The sequence below is a fragment of the Fopius arisanus genome, unplaced genomic scaffold (genome assembly GCF_000806365.1).
Source record: "Fopius arisanus strain USDA-PBARC FA_bdor unplaced genomic scaffold, ASM80636v1 scaffold00111, whole genome shotgun sequence".
Lineage (NCBI taxonomy): Eukaryota > Metazoa > Arthropoda > Insecta > Hymenoptera > Braconidae > Fopius > Fopius arisanus.
Window position 1 is genome coordinate 201,192 of NW_011887850.1, and position 22,056 is coordinate 223,247.

General features: G+C 39.7%; 4 protein-coding genes across 4 annotated transcripts in view; 3 read left to right on the forward strand and 1 right to left on the reverse strand.

Annotated features, from left to right (window-relative positions):
- Sdc (Syndecan) overlaps positions 1-9,246 on the forward strand; it is a 44,576-nt gene extending 35,330 nt beyond the window's left edge. The window contains exons 2-5 of the mRNA XM_011313029.1: positions 3,711-3,897; positions 4,918-5,018; positions 5,109-5,274; positions 5,650-9,246. Coding sequence (XP_011311331.1) covers positions 3,711-3,897; positions 4,918-5,018; positions 5,109-5,274; positions 5,650-5,831 — 636 coding nt within the window. The 3' untranslated portion in view covers positions 5,832-9,246. The remainder of the gene's footprint in view (positions 1-3,710; positions 3,898-4,917; positions 5,019-5,108; positions 5,275-5,649) is intronic.
- A 1,134-nt stretch (positions 9,247-10,380) lies between these two features.
- LOC105271467 (probable peroxisomal acyl-coenzyme A oxidase 1) lies at positions 10,381-14,799 on the reverse strand. The gene is made up of 9 exons (XM_011313030.1): positions 14,590-14,799; positions 14,397-14,521; positions 13,456-13,615; positions 13,117-13,285; positions 12,598-12,721; positions 12,405-12,524; positions 12,008-12,293; positions 11,758-11,920; positions 10,381-11,649 (listed from the first exon to the last, which is right to left on the reverse strand). Exons 2-9 carry the CDS (start codon positions 14,512-14,514, stop codon positions 10,789-10,791), a joined length of 2,001 nt encoding a protein of 666 aa, XP_011311332.1. The 5' UTR covers positions 14,515-14,521; positions 14,590-14,799; the 3' UTR covers positions 10,381-10,788.
- Positions 14,800-15,262: 463 nt separating this feature from the next.
- On the forward strand, positions 15,263-16,887 carry RpL19 (ribosomal protein L19). Its single transcript, XM_011313032.1, has 4 exons — positions 15,263-15,346; positions 15,745-15,851; positions 16,138-16,301; positions 16,510-16,887. The coding sequence occupies exons 1-4, from the start codon at positions 15,342-15,344 to the stop codon at positions 16,834-16,836; spliced, it is 603 nt and encodes a 200-aa protein (XP_011311334.1). The 5' UTR covers positions 15,263-15,341; the 3' UTR covers positions 16,837-16,887.
- Positions 16,888-17,273: 386 nt separating this feature from the next.
- On the forward strand, positions 17,274-21,938 carry Pfas (phosphoribosylformylglycinamidine synthase). Its single transcript, XM_011313033.1, has 4 exons — positions 17,274-17,900; positions 18,022-18,163; positions 18,236-18,386; positions 18,468-21,938. The coding sequence occupies exons 1-4, from the start codon at positions 17,635-17,637 to the stop codon at positions 21,887-21,889; spliced, it is 3,981 nt and encodes a 1,326-aa protein (XP_011311335.1). The 5' UTR covers positions 17,274-17,634; the 3' UTR covers positions 21,890-21,938.
- Positions 21,939-22,056: the final 118 nt, after the last annotated feature.

Here is a 22,056-nt window from a genome sequence, read left to right on the forward strand (position 1 = left end):
TTATAATTGAAGGTTGGAGTAACAACTGGAAACTTTCAACACCGGTAAAGTGACAGGAAATTTCTGGGGTGTGATTCTTTTAATTTTCACTGAAACATGAATATTCACACCGAAATTATCCAGATTTTTCTACATTCCATCAATTTCTTCGAAATCCTGACAGATAATGAAAAAAAAGGAAAAATTAAAAAACGAATCCCAAGACGCACCTTTTCGAACGCCCCCAACAAATCGTCCGATTGTGTCTCAAAAAAAAAAATCCGAATGTCTCGTTTCTCCGGTGTAGGTGACGGTTGAACAATTGGTTGTACATATATAAAAAATTGTGCGCCCATTTTTTTGACGGCCCTGGAGGCACCCACCCTGGGAAATCCACTGGGGGTAAAAGAGGACCGGGTAGATCTCTCACCACTGTTATATTAGTGTTGCCCCCTGGCGGTTGAAAATATAACTACCCGGTGCAGTCACCCCCTGTCCTAAAAGCTCGTAGCACCTTCGCCGGAGGATCCCGTCGTCTCGCCCAGATATCACTGTATTCCCCGCTCAGTGCAACAATACAAAATCACTCTGACCTTGCATATCTGTGACAAAAGAGACTAGAGTTTGCAAAAATAGTCTGTGAGAAAGAGAAAAAAAAAAAAGACTGTCCCGGTTTCATTATCAACATATCATCGAGGCAAAAGAAACGTTCGAGTTGGTCTTTTTGTTGATAGAAATCCACTCTTTCTCATTCACCGGAGGTAAGAGAAGCTTTTCCATCTGTTTTCCACCGCAATCTTACTTTTACCACTTGTCCATTATTTTATTCAGTGCCCCTCCGGGTGGTGCTTTTTTCTTTTTTTTATTTGGATAAAAATTGTGTATTGATTTTTCCTTATCACTGGATTTTCTTTGGAATCGTTGGAGATTGTTTGGCAAATGCTGCGTCGATAAGCGCGCGCGCGCATTCCAACCCCTGCATTATTGTTTATCATCAATTTATCCCGAGAAATTGGGTAAAATAGCGAAATATTTTCCAATAATCCGGTGATTACGTGATTTGCCGTTAAATAGAGGGGTTGATTCTCGTGGGGGTGAATTTTCAAGGGGGTGTGCCCTGTTAATTGCCAGAGCGCATCGAATCACGCAGGTCAGTTCGATATCGAGATTTTTACACCCACAATGCGGGAAAAAAAACCTCACCCTGTTAACAACATCGTTTATCGTAATTAAATTGTGGGGATGGGGTAGGGGTGGCTCATTGAAATTATTCCGGTTTGAGATGGGGGTCCATAGCGACACCTGTCCACTTTTTTTTATGATTTTTGTAACTCACTGGGTTGTTAATAAATGGAATTATTGTTCCCACGTGGAAGGTACACCCTTTTCCACTGAATCCGGGACAAACAAAAATTTACTATTCTGTTAATGAATTTATTTTTTACTTATGGATGTTAAAAAACCGGAGGCGTTTATTGCCCGGTTTTCATTTTTATTGTCGATAAAAAATGAAAATCCCGCGACTTTTTCATGTAATTATTTATGTTTCCATCATTTTAGACGTCAATGTCGATATTATAAATAATCACGGTTAAATCCCTAATTAATTAATTAATACTCCTGAATTTCCGGTAAATTAGATTCAATTAAAAAAATGCATCATCAGGTCGTTTCTCTGAAACTCGATTTTCAACAAGATCTCCGCATGAAATTAGGTCAAAAACTTAAAACATTGTCCTGTCACCCCATTTAATGGCTAGTGCAGATGTCGAATAGTATATTATTGGGTCTAACCCCCGGGGTCTTTTCATTTATGCATTGTCTTGACGGTTTGTTATTTTTCAATAGCTACAGGACTGTTGTGGATATGTATGGAGAAGTAAATACACATGGGGCAACGTGGGCATTGTCCACTGGCAATACCCATTCCAAGTCCCCCGACAAATAGCCATTTTACATTCAGCCTCCTTAAACTCTATTCCCACAAGTTCAATCCACTCCGTCGTAAACCCACGGATCTGCACCTTCGGTTCCACACCACGTGGATTTTTCTTATTTATAACAATTTCCATGTTTTTTTACTTTCCAGTTAGTTTTCTTATATCGCCTTCATCTCGGAGTTTCCTCTCGATAAACCTCGACAATACCCAGGACCGATAAATCCACGGGGAGGATTCCACCATCGACTCGGTCGCCCGTAAAATCATCCTTTACTCGAGGCTTTACTCAGGCAAAAGCCCGCAGTATAACCCATTCATAATTCACTTCCGCTGGAAAACCGTTTTTTCATGGTAAAGATAGCCAACGACGAATGGAGAAAACACATGAATCTTTTAATAAAAGGCTTACGGCCGACAAGTTCATATCGGCGGTGATTTTGTGGTGATGGATTATGTTGTTTATGGAAAGAGCGAGTTATTGCCCTGAGTAATGGATTTTATTATTCATCTGTCCACTTTTCCATGATTTAAACCAGAAATATTGATCTCGCCGAGGAGAATGCAAGATCTGACTCAATTTCCTTTAATTTTGTATTTTTTAATTTGAAGGATTATTTTTATTTATATTTTGAATACTCTCGAGTGAAACTGGCATTATCATTATATTAGGGATTCGTACCATTTGTACAATTTTATTGTACTGAGGTATTGGGGGTAGTAATGACTGAACTCATAATGATAAAGGTACACACCATTCACAAGTGATTATAACTTGACAGAAATTAATATTCAAGTGGAAAGGGATTGACAAATTCCCGTCGTACTCATGAAATTCCAACTTTCTAATTGTTACGTAACGTTTAATATTTCATACGATGGCCACTCGAGGGGGAGGGTAAAGAGTCTACTATTTCTCTGTGTCTGGTGGTTCCCTCAACGGACTTTGAATAATGCAGTTGCATTTTTTTTTCTCCACCACTCAAAATTGTCTGCAAATGAGAGAGCACTTTCCTCGGTACATTGCCCCCTCTTTGCCTAGTAATTGTTACCATCGAGACACATTAATGATTATTGCAGCCATTAAGTGCATATTGATTAATACTGTGGGCATTATGCGATTATTGGACTCGGAAAATGATGAATCTGTGGTGAAATATTGTCTCGGCATCATTTCGATGTTTGCTTTGGGGGAATTTCATTGGTAAATGATTCATGGTGACACCTTTGCCCCGGATTTGGGGGAATTATCCTCGAGGAATTTTCCATTTGGTGCTTCACTCCCGAATACTTTGAATACTTTTGATTGGAGCGGGCAGTTTTATTCGCCAATCTGTTGGGCTGTTGTGAATGTATGGATGAGCATTTTGCGGAGTTATTGACATTTTGATGGAGTCGATGTGAAGTATTTTGGAGTTATTGCTGTCGAGAGATGTTGCTGGTTATAAGTGATGCAATAATTCACCATGAAGGAGCATTAGAATATTAGATCGGAAACCGTAGCTTTCCGAAATTTTCCTTGACATTTAATATTTGGGGAGAAAATGAGAGGAAATTGAAAGCTTTTGATCGTTTATTCCAGGGAAATTGATCACATCGGGAAAATTCAAGCTATACCCTTGATTTTTTTTTATTGATTGAATCTTATTTTTTTTTTCAATTAATTGAAGATGGGGATAATCAATCAGAAATTCGGTTTGATATCGCCAAATATTTTGCTACCCATTCCCAAAAAATTTCCTCGAAATTTCCTCGGAATTCTCAACTTCATTAATTTTAAAAAAATTTTTGCAGAAGGAGCAAAGTGGGAAGGAGCGATCAACGGGTAACGCAAACTATAATTCATTTCCGGACGATCTCTACCTAGACGATCAGGAAGCCTTGGAAGGCTCTGGTCGAGGTGGTGGTGAAGTGAGAGACGACCTCGAGGCATCGGGCAGTGGTCTAGGTCCCGACGACGAAGACGGCGACGGTGATCGAGGTAATTTCCCCAGTCCCAAGAATTTCCAAAAATTCCCAAAAATTCTCAAAAAATTTCAAAAATCGTTCCCACGGATTCTTCACCCCATCCCCACGGAGAAACCAATAAAAACCCCTAGTCATTGGTCATTCCTCGCAAATGGTCCATTCCCATATACAAACCAACGTGTCGTATCAATTTCCCGGGTACAACGTCCAGCGGAAATTTTCATCGAAAAAAAAAAAATGTCGGAATATAAATCGCATGTGTCACCACGGCCTAGTTCAACGGTATTCACAAATTTCTCAGTCCCAGTTATCGGAAATTCATTTCGATTCTCTCACACACTCGCTCGCATTTTGTACCGTCAATATTCCTCCATATCGGGGGTTATATCGATGGAAGGCATAGAATTGGTAATGCCCAATGACGATGAAGCGTCATCCAGTGGCTTGATGGACGTTCCACCCGGATCTCTGCACGCGGAAGCGTCACAAATTGCACGGTTATTGCACTTTACCAATACTACCACACCGTGTCTCTGTATCAGCTCATCTCCACGTTAATTACATGCGTTTTCAGTCTCGGAAATTAATGCTGCTAAACGTGGTAAATTATTTTACTGAATGATTCCTGGTTTTCGGGAGATTAAGGCGCATATGCGGAAATCCTTACTGTCTTTAATGACTAGTGAGAAATTTTTACTTCCGAAATTACCCTCACTTGCAGCGGATAATGGCTGTTCAGGAATTTTTACTGGGAAATCTGAGAGGAATTATACAGAGTTCAGTATAAATTACTGTTTTTACGCATCTTTTTGCCTTTACGTTGGATCATTTATTTTTTTTTTCATTTCAATAAGCAATTACGCCGCTGAATTTTATTGCGGGGGGAAGAGAAAATTTTTCCTCTTTTTTATGATGATTTTTTTCATAACCATTGGAGGAGAATCTACAGGAATATTTGAAACCCAAATCCAGATGAAAATTTCCGATTACGAAATCCACCCAGAGTTTACGAAGAAAATTTTTCTCTCGACAGATTTCAATAATATCAACAGAAGGATATTGCCGGAGCAGAAACCAGCCGAGCCAAATACTCCCTACGTCGAGGATCCCCACGACACGAAGCACGTCACCGAGGTAATGAAGATTCAATTGAAAAATTCACCACTGGTAAATTAAAATATTAATTCACGATATGGACTTGAACGTGTGAATTTTCCATTACAGGATCTTGCCCCCAAGAGACCAGATAACGAAGTAGACCTAGCACCTGCTCGAGAGGACGAGCCAGAGGGTGAGGAGGACCCAGACGACCCGCACGAGGTGTTAATCATGAATCCCAAGCACGAGGATCGTGCGAGCTCGTTCTTCGCACAACCAGGCGTTCTAGCCGGTAATTATCTCGTTGGTTATTATTTTCAGAGGTCATGTCATCGTGAAAATAGATTGACATTTCCGCGATGCCTGTTTTAAATTTATACCTCCAAAGGTGGCACTTTAAATACAGCATTTCATAATTTTCTGGAAAAAATAACACTTGACACGCTTGACAAGGGAGAATATTCCACAGAAAATGAGATTCTATCGAAAAAAATAGATTTTCAGAACGGGAGAATTCCGATCATAATGCAGTAAAGAATAATCATTCATCGACTTCGATTTTTTTATTTTTAGAGGAAATATTGAAAGTTTTTTCCTGTTGAATACGATAAATAATGAAAAGAAGAAAATCCCGAAAAGTTAATCTTGAACTAACAATTTCTTCCAGCTGTCATTGGAGGAGCGGTTGTCGGTCTACTGTGCGCTATTCTCGTGGTAATGTTCATCGTATACAGAATGCGTAAGAAGGACGAGGGCTCGTATGCCCTGGACGAGCCAAGAAGATCCCCAGCAGCGGCGTCGTACCCAAAACCCGGTGCGCCACATCACAATCGTGAATTTTACGCTTGAAGGGATTAAAATTAATTCAAAAATTATATTTCGGTCCGTGCCAAGGGCGGTAAAACCGATATTGACCGAGTCAAGACATGATTAAATTCAAAAACAACAAAATCGTTTAAAAACACAAAAAAAAACCACAAAAACAGGATTTAAAAAAATTGCAGATGGAATTTTGATTGTGGAAATGGCGTTAAGCCGTCGAAAAGGGGTTTGTCCGCAAGTTTTTCCCAATCCCTAAATAAATCCAGAGGACATTCTAAAACATGTCCCTCTGGTTCGTCTCTGCCAATAAAGAAAATCTCCACTGAATCCACAAAAATCCCCGCAATTACCAGAAAAAAAAAATACCTCGATCCCCGCGACTTGCGACCCCTGACAATTCCAAATGCGTTTTACATAGAACGAGTGATAAATGCGAGTGGAGAAGAATAATGTGTGTATGTGTATAGGACTGAGAGAAGTTTATTGTGAGTCGTCCAATCCTCCAGTAATTTTTTTTTTAATTTTTTTTTTACATCACGCCTTCGTACAGTAGCAACTGAGGGAGGAGAGGTTTCAGGGGGTCGTGAATCCTCTCCAGAAATCCTCTCTCCCTTTTTTTACGTTCTGAAAAAAAAAACAAGAACAATCCCTTTTGTATCACGCCATTTCCCTGATTCTCTATTAAAGAATTTCTCGATAAATCTTGGATTTCTGGAGGAATTATTGACCAGAGAATGGGGGAAATGTAGTCCAGTCTCTTTCCAGCTGCAAATAATTTTTAATCGATTTAACGAATTATTGTGCTGGGGTGCAGAGGATTTCTGCTGGAATGAGACAGTGACTGCAATTTTAATTCTCCTTCCCCCATGGAGTTAGCGCACACGAGTCTTGACTGACTGAAACACACGTTTGCCATATTGATCATGAAATTATACCGATACTTGATCCAAGAGATCTCTTCGTGTTTTTCCCCCCCTTTTTTTATTCTATTTATTGTGCGATTGAGTGCAGTAATTATTTATTTGCACGTTTAATTCGATGAAAATTGTGAATTATTGAGATTTTTTCCTCGTACCAGAGTTGATTGTCTTTTTTATTGATTAATTAATAATTGTATTTCTTTCTCATTGGTGTTCAGTGAAAATATGGAAACTGGCAGCTAGAGATTAAATGAAATAGAGAAGATTTAATGGAGGAATAAATTAAAAAAAAAAACGCGTCAGCGGTGGCATTTTACTTTTCTCAAACATTTGTATCTAAATATTGGTAGGATTTAATATTTAATCGTTAATTCTACGGCTATTTGTAAATTCGACACTTTCCTACCATTGTATTCGATACGTCGATTATCGAGAGACAGATGCTATTTAACAATGAAAACACGGATAAGTCATTGAAATTATGCAGATGGCAAACCATTTGAGGGTAGGGGATTGTGTATACGATGGGAGGACAGATGATATGAGATCGTGAGAAGTTGTAGAACGTAGTCACATCACGTCTGACATATTGTCAAGATCGAAATAGTTATGTTCCACAATTTCCCAATAGAGCATTTGAACGATTTATTAAAAGCGATGAATATCATACCGATACTGCCATATTAATCTAAGAAACATGAATTTGGCATGAATAAAAGAAAAACCGCGGATTACGCCTTAGCAGCATCGATCCTCCTCATATCGTAGATAAACTCTGTAATTAAAGTGATGAAAAAAGTAATTCCTCTACCTGTTGAACAATTCATCGACCTATTTGTTACATTCCGACGATAAATTGAACTAACGAAACATTTGAATTCGTTGCTAAACGACTAATTTCTCACTGTTACAACTCCTTCATTTGTGATTAACTCGAGAGGGTAGTGTTTTTTTTGTCTTCACTGTGGAGCACGTAATTATTTATTATCGAAAAATCTAACTGCGCATGTTCCTGGCAGTTAGTGTGGAATCGGGTGGGTCACACCTCGATGTGACGTTTCGATTGAATTTTTTTTTTGTAACCATGACAGTTATGATTTGAACAAATAAACGCACATTGGCGCAAAGTTTATTGGCATCGTGCGTAACTCGATTATTTATGAGAAAATAAATGTTGAATTGATTAATCTGACAATTTCGTTGAACGCCACTCGTTCCTGAGATATTAAGGGAATAGTGGAAATGTGATTTTTGACAATTCTCTCCCTATTTTTGTCTCTCCTCTCAATAAATCCTAAATCCCTCCACAAATCACCACAAATCTCCAATCAACTCGATACAAATCAGATCGAATTTCATCTCCATCGCAATTAACTGGGGAGAATCACAGGCAGAATTCATCGTTAGGTAGTACACAATATTCCGTACATTGAAAAATCTAGAGAAGAGGCAAAAAACGTACGATTACCATGACAAAATGAAATCATCGATGAAAAAAAAGAACAGCAATGAAAAATAAAAATATATTCAATTCCACCAGCCAAGCGCAGCAGTTCTGTATTCACCTCCTTAATCATGAATTCCACCGTAAACCAGAGAGAGTGAGAAAGAAAAAATACTCTCGGGGAATGTCATTGAATAATTCCAAGCGATTTGTAAACCCAGCGCGAGCTCATCAATCACTCAAGAAAATGAACATAAAGATATTGATATAAAGAAAAAGCCCGATTGTCTACTTTTTAATTAAGAAGAAAATGATAATTATAATGAAATCATATTTTATAAGAGGGTGTATTCAATAATACTTATAGCAATTGAGAATAAGAGGCGAAGAAAAATGATAAAGTCTCCGATAGTGAAATGATACTGCAGACCAGGTGGACGAATGAGATGATTTTTTGCGAAAGATATAAAAGAATACGACAAATATTTAATAGCTATTAAAATCTATCATTAATTACTATCATTTATCCCTCCCCCTCTGCATCGTTGAGCAATCTATATATTTTTCCTTCCCCCAGCATATCTACATATATGTGTATATATTAATATCACACACTCACTGGATCAGCCCGTATATACATGTATATGTACTTATTCGCCCGTGAGTGGAAAATTCAAACAGAAATAACAATTTACGCCTCCGTTAATCGAATATTAAAATTATTCCCCTGTTGTAATGTTTTTCCTCGTTTTGCCTTTTACTCGTTATTTTAAAATATATATATCGTTTTATTCTGGTTAAACCATCTGCAAAACGATTACACGTGAAAATTTAATTGGAAATACCAGAGCTCGTGATTATTACGAGAGAGAGAGAGAAAGAGAAAAATTATTGAGTAATTACACAGGCTTTCGCGCTCGCGTACCCTCGCGAACGCGTATGAATAAACATAATACGTTATTATTAATTAACAGATGAACATGAATTAATGATAATTGCACTATATTAGTATGGATAACAATTATTGTATGTGGTCGCTCCTATTCTGTAAATAAACACTGTACTGTATAAGATTAAAGTGTGCAGTTCTTTTTTCTTCAGAAAATTCCTCGATTTTTTCGCTCAAGTGTTTTTCAAAAAAATTCATTATATTTTTTGAACGGTTTTTTCCCGATTTTCTGATATTTTCAAACGTATCAGGAGGGAGAGGCTAAAAAAAGATTTATTTTAAAAATCAGAATAGAACGGGGAGAAGATCTATAGATAATTTTTCTTGTGGGTGGATTGACGAAAATGGAATGACAAGTTTTGATCTGATGTGATGGTAGTGATGGAATGAACAGCGTGGATTCAATTTTTAGAATAATTTTTAATACTTTCATTGAAGTTTTTAATAGAATCGAAGATAATGATTTTTCAATGCTAGTTGAACACTCAGGGCTTCAAGAGGAAAAAGGAATATTGGTTTTAGAGATTATTTTCTCGTGGGGCTTGAGGTGTTAACGGTATGAAGGAAGAGCGAAAGGTCGCCACATCGCAGGACAGAACTACCCCAATGTATGGAATTTTAAAATGGAGTTGGCTTGCAGCTCCTGTACCAATTGTTACGTGTTATTTTACCACGTGGGTCTGTTGAGTATTTCAATATCAATTTGATAAAAGTCGTTATAATTCAATCTGTTGATTCAATAAATAATTTTTTAGTATTGGCCAATTTAATAATCAAATAACGAACATTTTCTATTTTTTCAGACATGGACTACCCTAATACTGGGGTTCGCACTTTTTTTTCTGAGTATCTCCTTCAGACTTTTCAAAGTAATTCGTCTTCTATTAAGGGAGGACTACTAAGAGTTCGTTTTATTTTTGAAGAGATAATATGTAGAGTTGTCAATTCACCGCTCATTCGCTTTTCAATGACTGAGAAATTTCACGGCAATATCCAACGATTTTTAAAGCTCATAGTAATGCCCCGTAATCTCATAGCCATGAAGAGCGATAATTACTACAGTAATGATAATTATCTACAGTGGTGGGTGTACAGAGGAACGAAGCCGATGGGAAAGAAGCGAACCCTAATAGTTTCTCCAGTGAGGACAAATTACTGAGGCCAATGGCTGAAAAATAATTCGAGAATCCGTTCCAGTAAGGAATCCCCAGTAAGATCCACCAACTCACGAAAAATAAATGCTCCAATGAAAACACTTGTGTTCTAAGATTAAAGCATAATTTTATTCAAAATATATCCTCTCATCAACAATATCGTAGACTTCTCTCTCCTCTCCTTAACGATACTAAATTTTAATATCATGAATCACCAGTCAGTTCCTTCGCCTCAAACTCCATCTGAGCATTCGTAGAGTACCCAAACACTATTAAAAAATTTTCAATCAAAAATATAATTTCACCCAGGAAAATTACAAAGGCACAATGATTAATTGCACTGAAATCTGGAATGCAGTACGAAGTATTTTCCATCGAGATCCCACCAAGGAACATCTCCTGGCTCCAGAGAACTTGATAAATTGTAAAATTTGGCAAGAACGAGGATTAAACTGCACTGAAATACTTGAAAAATAGATCGATATATCTACCCTCATCCCAATTGCCATGAAATTCCCTAAAGATTGCTCTTGAGTAGAGGTTTCAAGTACAGATGAAAAGACTTATTAACAGTCTCCTGATTGAGTGGACTCTTCATGGCCTCCTTGTACAGTCTCTCATAGACATTTCCATCATAAGCACCGAGTGCAGAGCCAAGAACTTCATCGCTAATGTCAAATCCATCGACAATGCCCACAGCATTGACTCTGATATCTCCAAGAAGCTCCTGAATGCGTTTCTCCAGTGCTGGCACGTCCTCAGCCCTGAGGCAGGAGAACCTGAGGAAATCCCCAACTCGTTGGAGTACCCAGTAGACGGCATAAAGTTCGCAGAGTTGTTTGAGAACATCCAACAGCTCCTTGGAGATATTTTCCCTGGATTTTGTCCACTCGACGAACCTCGAGACCATGAAGACCCGACAGTGTGCCTCAGCAGCCTGAGCCAATTCAATGCTCGTGTGATTCCAGGCATCCTCAGGGCACTCTCCCGCCCTCATCCTTCTGTCCATATTATCAGTTGCAAGCTTTATCTTTCCAGCTGCGACAGCCTGATGTGCCGTTACAATGCACGTCAGGGTATTCTTCCAGGGCCTCTGTTTACTTCCTCTGGATAATAAAGAGAGATACTCCACTGTCGGGGTCAGGGAATTACCACTGACTGCCTGCCTCCAGGCTTTCACCAGGTAGCGAGCAGTTTGCAGTAATAATACGGTGTTTTCACCCTCATAAGTACAGACTGCTGTTACCAGGCCATAAGTCGCTGGTAAATTACTTGCTGTCATGTAGCCGTGACCACCACACGCCAATCGAAGCTGTTCCACACCATTGGCTGCGTCTGATGAGGCCACTGCTTTTAGGCAGCATGCTAGGGCGTGCAACTGCAATATTATAGTGCAAAGGTAATCCTCAATAATACGCAATAAATTTAAGAATTTCCGATAGCAAAATTTTGGTTGAGATATTTGGATTAATTTAGAGAATTTCACCTCAGGAAGCCTTTCCAACTCCCCCTGATGTAATTCAGCGGATACACTATTATACATCTGCCATATCCATTCAGCTGACAGCGAAAAAGACAGGCATGCAGCCAAATGTGGAAATAATTTATACTGTTGTGTAACGAAGTCGATAATTTGACACTCGGGTTGACTGCAATTGATGAAAATAAATAAATGGATGAGTAAAAATTAGCATCCAATGATCGAGATAAAATTCAGTTTTATGAATGAACCTCACTCTGTTCTTATCTGACTCTGACGTCTGACAGCACTGTATCTAACGGCAATAGTGACCGCTTTGGATAAATATCTTGCAATATCCGTTACCAATACAACTCTAACGAACATCATAGTTCCATAAGTGAGTTTATCAGTCTTGGGTTTAACATATGTACCGTCCTCGAGGACTTGGGAATTCTTCATTAACATCTGTTCACGAGGAATTCTGACATTTTCGAAACCGAGAAATCCATTGTTTGTCCCATTCATTCCTAATTTCGTTCCAATTTCACCGATTTTAATCCCTAGAGGAAACAAATGGATATTAAATAATTCAAGTGTGCCATAATTTTCTTCCATCGTCAGGAGAAATGATGACGGATTAATATATGCATTTTTATTTTATTTTGTAAAACCTGGCATTGGCTCGTGGGTCTCTTCGTCCCTCAATTGAACAATGAAAGGATGAATTCCTCTGCACTCTCCTTGAGTATGAAGTTGAGCCACAACAACAGCATAATTAGCTGTTTGTCCCACTACAAAGGAGTAAAGAATCATTGAGTGAAAATTCAAAATAATCCCCTCAACTTTCCCTTCAACTCTACGTACGTCCACCAGGCCACCATTTGTAAGACGTCCTAGTTGGACTATTGAGAACAAATTCTTTAGTCTCCAAGTCATAAACAGCGGTGGTTTCCAATCCCCTAATGAATGTTCCATGTCCAAGTTCTGTCTGCGTGAAAAAAAAATTCAATCTCTCCTCAATTCGTAAAAAGAGATAAACCCGTAAAAAATTTACTCATTCTTAGCGGAAAGAATACATTTCCTGCTTCACTATTCAAATATTTCCTTCTTGGAATAAATTTCAGATACTGTCACATCTAGTCCAATATATATCCATCAATTCTTAATAAAAAATTATACATAGAAAATTAATTTTTCTTTATCTAGTTTTACTTGACCGTCAGAGAAAAATATAATGTCTGTTAAGAAAATCTTGGATAATTTTGAAAAATAGAAGGACATTCTGGAGGGAAAAAAATTCTCTCGATTTTTCTTATCCCTTGGAGTGAAGAACTTGTTTTTTTCTCGAGTAAGCGCTCCTCTTGATTGACAATTGTCGTGTACCTGTGCATAAGTTCCGATAATATTGCAAGCCCATGCTCGAGAAATCCAGTATCCTTGTTGTTCAACGGTACCCTGTCCCATGATAGCGGGTATAAACATGACGTAATGAAGAGCCAATGGATTACCGTCCTTGCAAATTCCAGAGCCCAGCATTCCCCCCAGCACTTGTCTAAAATCATTACGATCAATACTTGTCTCAAATCATTACAGAGAAAGTAACTCAATGCCTTTCAAATTAACACATTCTTCACGCAAAGTACACAGTCCAATTAATACCCATCGCAATGCAAATATCTCAAATGACCGCTAACAAATGCTAATACTTAAGTGCATACTAACGAGTACATATCGATCTCCCCCTTTCCCAAATCTTGGAGCTGCTGTACTTTTTTCAAGAGAATACATGCCCTCCTAACAGCATCTTCGTACACCTCTTTATGGCTTTTGTACGTCGCTGGCACTTCGTCTTGAAGTTCAGGATCATTCAGAAAATATTCCTCTGGAACCAGAGATACAAATAATTCATTTCAACGAATTTCAACTCCTGTATAAAGAAAACCGGTTCTTAGGCGAATAAAAAAAATTCTTCTTTATACCGTGAAGCGGTGAAAAAGAAACTGATGGAGTAGATTAAATCGTTGGATGCACAGGAACAAAAAATAATAATTCCGAGAAATAATTGCATCGTCATCTGCAGGTCGAGCTAATTCCTGAGATGAGAGGGAAAATATTCCATCTAAAAAGGTGTTTTAAAATTTCCTCTAGAATTAATCGTTTTTAAGATTAGATAATATTTCGAAATCCATAAAAATAAATTCTCAATTGCCACATTCCATATACAAAGTAAAATGTGTTTCATATGGACTTTTAACAGAGTCTCTATAAATTCAACAAATCGTTGACAATTACTGGTGGATAACTGTTACATTAAAAACGATCGATTTTTCGACATGGACCACTTGGATCCTGAAACAATAAATGCACTCGACATATTTTCTATTCCACACTTGAGACTTTGAATGTCTCGTTCAACCGCTGGGAGGTCCGATAAAACAATTTACGCGATGAGATAATGGAAAGTGCTATTAACCAACACAGAACAATGTGGAAATACTAATGAGTCAACTGTCTGACGTACACACCACCAGACATTCTAAACAATCATCAAATAATCTGACCATAGCAAAAGCGAGTGTCAGTGCAAGAAAAAATGAGGGAAGTAGAAGATGATGAGGACGAAGGAGACGAAGAAGACGAAATAATGTGACAGTTGAATTCACCTCTTTCCCTGCGAGCTGCAGTTTTCTCTGGACCCCCATCTAGCGTCTGGGTCAGCTCCGTTGGATCAAAAGTACAATTATCCCTCTCTCGCTTGAGATCCTCATTGATTGTTATCATTTTAGACCTTCAAAGACAATAACAGAGCACAAATCACTCAGCAACATTCATCCAATCACTAAAACTCACTCTCACCTGCTTTCACCTTATCACCTCGACCGGTCAATTTCCAATCGATAACAAATCGCCAACTACTCCCCAATCGAACCACTAACGGCAGAATACTGGCAGACACTAAACGAGTTTCTCATGCTGCACGTCAAGTACTTGGAGATTTTTTTTTTTATTTATCTCCTCATTCTATTCGCGTACGTGCTCTGCACAATAAACATCTTGTGGATAGATGACTGGGGAGTTGGAGGTACTTGTGCGCATGTGCAACCAGCTCGCGCGGCGATGACGTCGCGAGTGTCGAATTTAAAATGAATTTCCCGGGAAAATTCAGTTGATGTGATTTAATATAATATAATAATAACTCCTCGATTGTCATGCTCTCCTGATACTTTTTCAACAATTTCGAATTTTCGAATTTCAGTGAATACCTGCTCGATTCTCATGCTCTCCTGATAATTTTTTGGAAATTTCGAATTTGCGTGTGTGCGTGCGCAAGGAATTAGCGGCGCTCAAGTCTCGATTGGATTTCAAACGATTTTCCCGGGTGAAAGTCAGTTGAACTTTTACGAATGGGAATTCATACAATTTTTCCGATTAAATTATTGACAAAAGGTATTATTTTTGGAACTGAAGGGATGGTAGATGGGGAAATTTTTGAGGGCGTGGAAAATAAATTCGTGGGTGTTTTGCATTGACTCCAGGGGTTAAACATTAGGAAGCGTGATAATCGCCATCTTGATTCTCTTTACAGCAAAGGACTCGGCGGCTCCATCATGAGGTACGCGTTTTACTCTATAAAAATTGGTATTTTGGGTGTTAAAAAATTGTCTGAAATGTATTCGGCAAGGGAATTAGATTTACTACGATTTTTGGGAGACTTTTTCATACGGTTTTTGGTTTTTTGAGATCTGATATTTTGTGTGTGAATATTTATGGGTTACGTAGGCCACATGGTCTCAGCAGTCAGATGATTAATAAATAATATTTGGGGGTTGGAAATTATTTGCGGAGGCTTTCGATAGATTTTTCAGGAGTCACTGAAAATTTCGAGCGGGACTGGTGGATAGATATTGAGGGTATGGGGCTGCCAAGTGTCAAATTATTCTAACCTCATTATTCACATGCTGGCTGTCTTGTGGATCTGACTTTCATGGTAATATTTTCTTTCTGTTACAGTTCTTTGAAACTGCAGAAGAGGCTCGCAGCCTCGGTTATGCGATGTGGTCGCAAAAAGGTTTGGCTGGACCCCAATGAAATCAACGAAATTGCCAATACCAATTCTCGTGAGTTCATGAATATATATTTCCATTTTACGGTTAAGTATTGAGAAGAGTTAAGATTGAGAAGTGGTAGGAAATTTTCCAGTGTTAAATATGGGTTGATCTTCTTTCACAAGTTCAGCTCATTCAATTCTGAGTTTATGAATAAAAAATATCTCCATTTTCCCTTTCTTCAATGAAGTAATACATTCAATTCCTTTGCATTGAATCGGTCGTAAAGAAAAATTTGAATGGGCTGTCTTGTCATGAACTATCGCAAAGATGATAAATTTTTGGGTGTAATTGTCAGGTCAGAATATCCGTAAACTGATCAAGGATGGTTTGATCATCAAGAAGCCAGTGGCAGTCCACTCTAGAGCTCGTGTTCGTAAAAATACGGAAGCCAGGAGGAAGGGACGTCACTGTGGTTTCGGAAAGAGGAAAGGTACTGCCAACGCGCGTACGCCCCAGAAGGTAATTCAATATTTCATTCTTACGTTTTTCACTGAAAAAAAAATAAGATCAAGCCTCAGAAATTACTAGTAATCTTTTCAGTAATGGCTTTACCAAAAATATTGGCTAGTCGAAAAATAATACCACAACTTCGCTGGAAAGAAATAAAAAAATTATCAAATATTATTTAGGTGATTGATTTTCGGATTTTTGAAATGATTAATTGCAGGATCTCTGGGTGCAACGTATGAGAGTACTTCGTCGTCTCCTGAAGAAATATCGTGAGACAAAGAAAATCGACAGGCACCTGTACCACTCTCTGTACATGAAAGCCAAGGGTAACGTCTTCAAGAACAAGCGTGTCCTCATGGAATTTATCCACAAGAAGAAGGCTGAAAAGGCACGTGCTGAGATGCTCTCAGATCAGGCTGAGGCACGTCGTACTAAAGTACGCGAGGCGAGAAAACGCAGGGCCGAGAGACTCGCTGCCAAGAAACAGGAGCTTCTGCAGTCCTACCAGAGAGAGGATGAGGCTGCCGCAGCGCAGAAAAAGTGAACAGCAACTTGAGCGTTTAATTATCCAATAAATAAACAAAAAATCACAAAATCACTGGATTTTTTTAACCCGCCTGGCCAAATCATTTATCCCAAAAAATATCGATTCAAGAAGGAGATCTTGAAGGGCTTTTTTATAGATCATTGAATTTCCCACGAAAAAGATCTTTTAACATTTCTTCCTCGGCCTTAAAATCGAGGCGGTAGAAAAAAAAATAAATGGCGCAAGTCAATTTCCAAAATGAATAAGATTTGAGTAATATTTCTGAATCTAAAAACGATAATGAGTTTTAGTTTTATTCTAAAAACTCAATTTTTGTCTATTAAATAATTTATTTTAGTTTGAAAATCAGCGATAGGGGGCATTCAGGAGTAAACATATGATAGATCCGCTCATGAATTCGAAATATGATATTTACTATACTTGAGTACCCCATATTGCGTCGTACCCCGTGAAATATCGCTTACATAATCACCAGCTTATTTACCGAAAAAAATATCGAAAAATTTGAACAGTTGTGAAGTAATTGTAAGAAAAACAATTCGATTACCCCGGTATTTGTCAATTTGTTGACGTTTCTCGTGATATCTCATTCTTCCATTGCGGAAAATAATTTTTCGTAATAAAAGTGACCTCTCAACCGTTTCATCACTTGATATTTGTTTATCAAGTGGAAACGTGATTAGGAGTGCGCACTATCGCTCGTTCGAACAAACAGCGGGTGCGCGTCTCGAGTTACTTATAGCTAATTGCAATATTTAGTCAGTGAACTTGTAATATTAACGCCACGTGGAGAACATGGGAATTCAGCGATTTTACAAGAGCCCTGGGCTATTGTCGGGACAGTTAACAAATAAAATAAATGCTGTCACTCAGGTTTCCAAATTTGTTAGTACTTTGGAGACGGAATTGTGTTTTTATGTGGAAAGCACCGGGGAATTGTCGAAGGACGAGGGGAATATTCTCACGTGGATACTTAGTCCGCCCTTTCAATCCCAGAATCTCAGATCTTCGAATTTTTCCAAACTATCGGATTACGATTTAATCATCGAAATTGGACCGAGGTAATTATGTATTCCATTCTTCAATCCATCTTATACAACTGCAAAAACTCCTTATTAATTATTTCTTCATCTCTTCATCTCTTCATCTCTGCATTAATTAATTTATCGATGGCATTTTCAGATTGAATTTCTCTACTCCTTTCTCAACCAATGCAGTATCGATTTGTAAATCCGCTGGCCTTGAAAATATAACCAGACTAGAAGTAGCTACAAGATATCTCGTGAGATGTAATGGGAAAATAGATAAAAAATGTGAAGAAGCTGTGAGTGAATTGATACAAATGAATGTATCAATTAATGCAAACTAATGTAATTAATACAAATTTATTCCTCAGATTGTGAGCCTTCTTCACGACAGAATGACCCAGTGCCGATACCTGAAGCCACTCCAATCATTTGATCACGGGTTTAGGCCGGAGAGTTGGTTCGATGTGAATGTTTTGCGCGATGGAAGATCTGCCCTGGAAGATGTCAATTCAAGACTCGGTGATGATTTCACTGATATTCAATTAAAAAACAATAAATTAGGAATAGCAATGTCATAGTAATGAAGAACGATGTCCTCAGGTCTCGCCTTCGATGACTGGGATTTGGATTTCTACACGAATTTATTCCGGGATAAATTGAAACGAAATCCAACAAGTGTGGAGTGTTTCGATCTGGCTCAATCGAATAGCGAGCACAGCCGCCACTGGTTCTTCAAAGGAAAGATGTTTATCGATGGGAAAGAGGAGGAGAAAACTCTTTTTGAGCTGATAACCGATACCCAGAGTCATTCCAACCAAAACAACGTGATAAAATTTGCCGACAACAGTAGCGCGATCGAAGGTTTCGCCGTGGACACATTAGTGCCAAATGCAACAGACACCTGTAGTGTATTGACCGTAGAGATGCTGAAGAAACACCTGATTTTCACCGCTGAGACCCACAATTTTCCCACAGGAGTTGCTCCATTCTCTGGTGCAACCACCGGTACTGGAGGTCGAATCCGAGACATTCAAGGGTGCGGCAGAGGCGGCTACTATATCGCAGGAACAGCTGGTTATTCCGTTGGAAATCTGCACATTCCCGATTATCCCCTACCCTGGGAAATTCCCGCAAACGATATTTATCCTGACAACATGGCAAGCCCCTTGGAGATAATAATAGAAGCGAGCAACGGAGCATCTGACTATGGAAATAAATTTGGAGAGCCAGTTATCTGTGGCTTTGCTCGGACTTTCGGCATGACCGATAAAAACGAGAGGAAAGAGTGGATAAAACCAATAATGTTCAGCGGAGGATTGGGAACAGTCGATGGTGATATGATCGATAAATTGAAACCGGAAAAGGGCATGGAGGTTGTGAAAATCGGTGGGCCAGTGTACAGGATAGGTGTTGGTGGTGGTTCAGCAAGTTCAATCGCAGTTCAGGGTGATAACGCCTCAGAACTCGACTACGGTGCAGTCCAGAGGGGAGATGCTGAGATGGAGCAGAAGCTGAACCGTTTCGTTCGTGCGTGCACAGAAATGGGTGAGAACAACCCCATCATGAGTATTCACGATCAAGGAGCTGGGGGCAATGGAAATGTCTTGAAGGAGATCGTTGAGCCAGCAGGAGCTGTCATATTCACCAAGAACTTTGAACTCGGAGATCCCAGCATCAGCACCATGGAACTGTGGGGCGCTGAATACCAGGAGAACAACGCCATTTTGTGTCAGAAAAAAGACATAAATCTGCTCAAGAGAATTGCTGTACGTGAAAAGTGTCCCATAAATTTCGTAGGGACTGTCACAGGTTCTGGAAAAATTGTCCTGTCAGAAGAGAATAATCCGGACCCTGAAAAATACCTCGACACGACTAAAGATTCCGCTGGGACGAGGCACCCCGTTGACCTCGACCTTGAGTTCATACTTGGGAAAATGCCCCAGAAGGTGTTCCAAATGCAGCGAGAGAAACTCCAGATGGAACCCCTGATTCTCCCAACTGGTTTGACAGTCTATGCTGCCCTGGAGAGAGTTCTACGACTGCCCTCGGTTGCCAGTAAGAGATATCTGACTAATAAAGTTGACAGATGTGTCACAGGACTGGTCGCTCAACAGCAGTGTGTGGGGCCTCTTCATACTCCTCTGGCTGATGTCGCTGTCACGGGAATTTCCCATTTCTCGAGCGCTGGTATAGCCTCGTCGATCGGTGAACAACCGATCAAGGGATTGGTAAATGTTGCTGCTGGAGCACGAATGACCGTCGCCGAGGCCATCACCAATATTGTATTTGCCAAGATCAGTGACATCAGGGATATCAAATGCAGTGGGAACTGGATGTGGCCTGCCAAACTCAGTGGCGAAGGCGCTGGATTGTATGACGCCTGTCGTGCAATGTGTCAATTGATGAAGCAACTGGGAGTTGCTATCGACGGGGGCAAGGATTCCCTAAGCATGGCAGCTAGAGTCGGTGATAAAATCGTTAAATCCCCAGGCACACTCGTTGTTTCCTGCTACGCACCCTGCCCCAACGTCACAGCTGTCGTAACTCCAGACATAAAATCTCCAGCCCTGGGCAAAACCGGATCTCTGCTGTTCGTTGATTTATCTGAAGGTCATAGTAGAATTGGGGGTACATCACTGGCTCAGGTGTACGGACAACTCGGTAATTCAACACCTGACGTCGAAGACCCCCAGGTAATTGTCAACGCTTTTCAGGCAACACAGACTTTAATTGGCAATAAAAAAATCCTAGCTGGTCATGATGTCAGCGACGGTGGCCTCATCACGTGCCTCCTGGAGATGTCATTCGCTGGAATTTCAGGGATGAATGTCAATATCACACATAAATCCGGAAATTATAGTCCCGTTGAAGTTCTTTTCGCCGAAGAAGTCGGCTGGGTACTCGAAGTCGGTGAGAGCGACGTCAACGAGGTGGTGAGCATTTTCGAGAAATTCCACGCGCCCATTTACAAAATAGGGGTATCCTGTGGTCTTGGAGTCGATTCTGATATTATCGTGTCTGTCAATGGAATTAATCACCTCAAGTCAACGGTTCTTGCGATGATGTCTATCTGGGAAGAAACGAGTTATCAACTCGAAAGACGTCAGACTAATATCAAATGCGCTGAGGATGAGTTCAATTCCCTGAAGAATCGAAAGGTTCCGAAGTACAAGCTGCCATTCAATCCGGATGGATTGCCCTTGCCGCAGTCATCGATTCTCACATCTAGAATAAGAGTAGGCGTCGTTCGAGAGGAAGGAATAAACGGTGACAGAGAAATGGCAGCGGCTCTGACACTGGCTAACTTCGAAGTTTGGGACGTCACGATGCAGGATCTCCTGGGGGATAAAATTACTCTGGACAGATTCAGAGGTATCGTATTTCCTGGTGGATTCAGCTACGCCGATGTTCTAGGTTCAGCAAGGGGTTGGGCAGCTTCTTTATTATTCCAACCTCGAGTTCGTCAGCAACTTGATGCATTCGTAGCTCGCCAGGACACATTCAGCTTGGGAGTGTGCAACGGGTGCCAGCTGATGAGTCTCCTGGGATGGATCAGCTCACCTAATTCATCGAAGAATGAGCCCCACGTGGTGCTGGACCACAATGCGTCGGAGAGATTTGAATGCCGATGGTCGACAGTGAGGATCGAGAAATCCCCAGCACTTATGCTCAAGGACATGGAGGGCACCGTCATGGGGGTGTGGGTGGCCCATGGTGAAGGAAAATTTACATTCCGCAATAATGAGATTCTTCGAGAACTCAGAGAAAACCAATGTCTACCAATAAAGTACGTCGATGATGACGGCGAACCCACGGAAATTTATCCATTCAATCCAAATGGAAGTGTCGAGGGCATTGCGGCCATATGCTCTTTAGATGGAAGACATTTGGCCTTGATGCCACATCCTGAGAGATGCACTGAAATGTGGCAGTGGCCCTACACTCCTCCTTCCTGGACCAATACCACCTCACCTTGGTATAAAATATTCAATAATGCCTTCATGTGGTGCTGTAATAATTAGGCATCAATATTTTTTATACCTTTGGGCAAATAAACACAAGTTTTTAATTCCCGCGTGTATTTCTTGCTCATCCACTTCCTCTTTCTGTCATTATGAAATTACATAACATATACCGCCGACATTTAGATGACTAATACTCAATAAGGATATAGCAATTGATGGGTTCA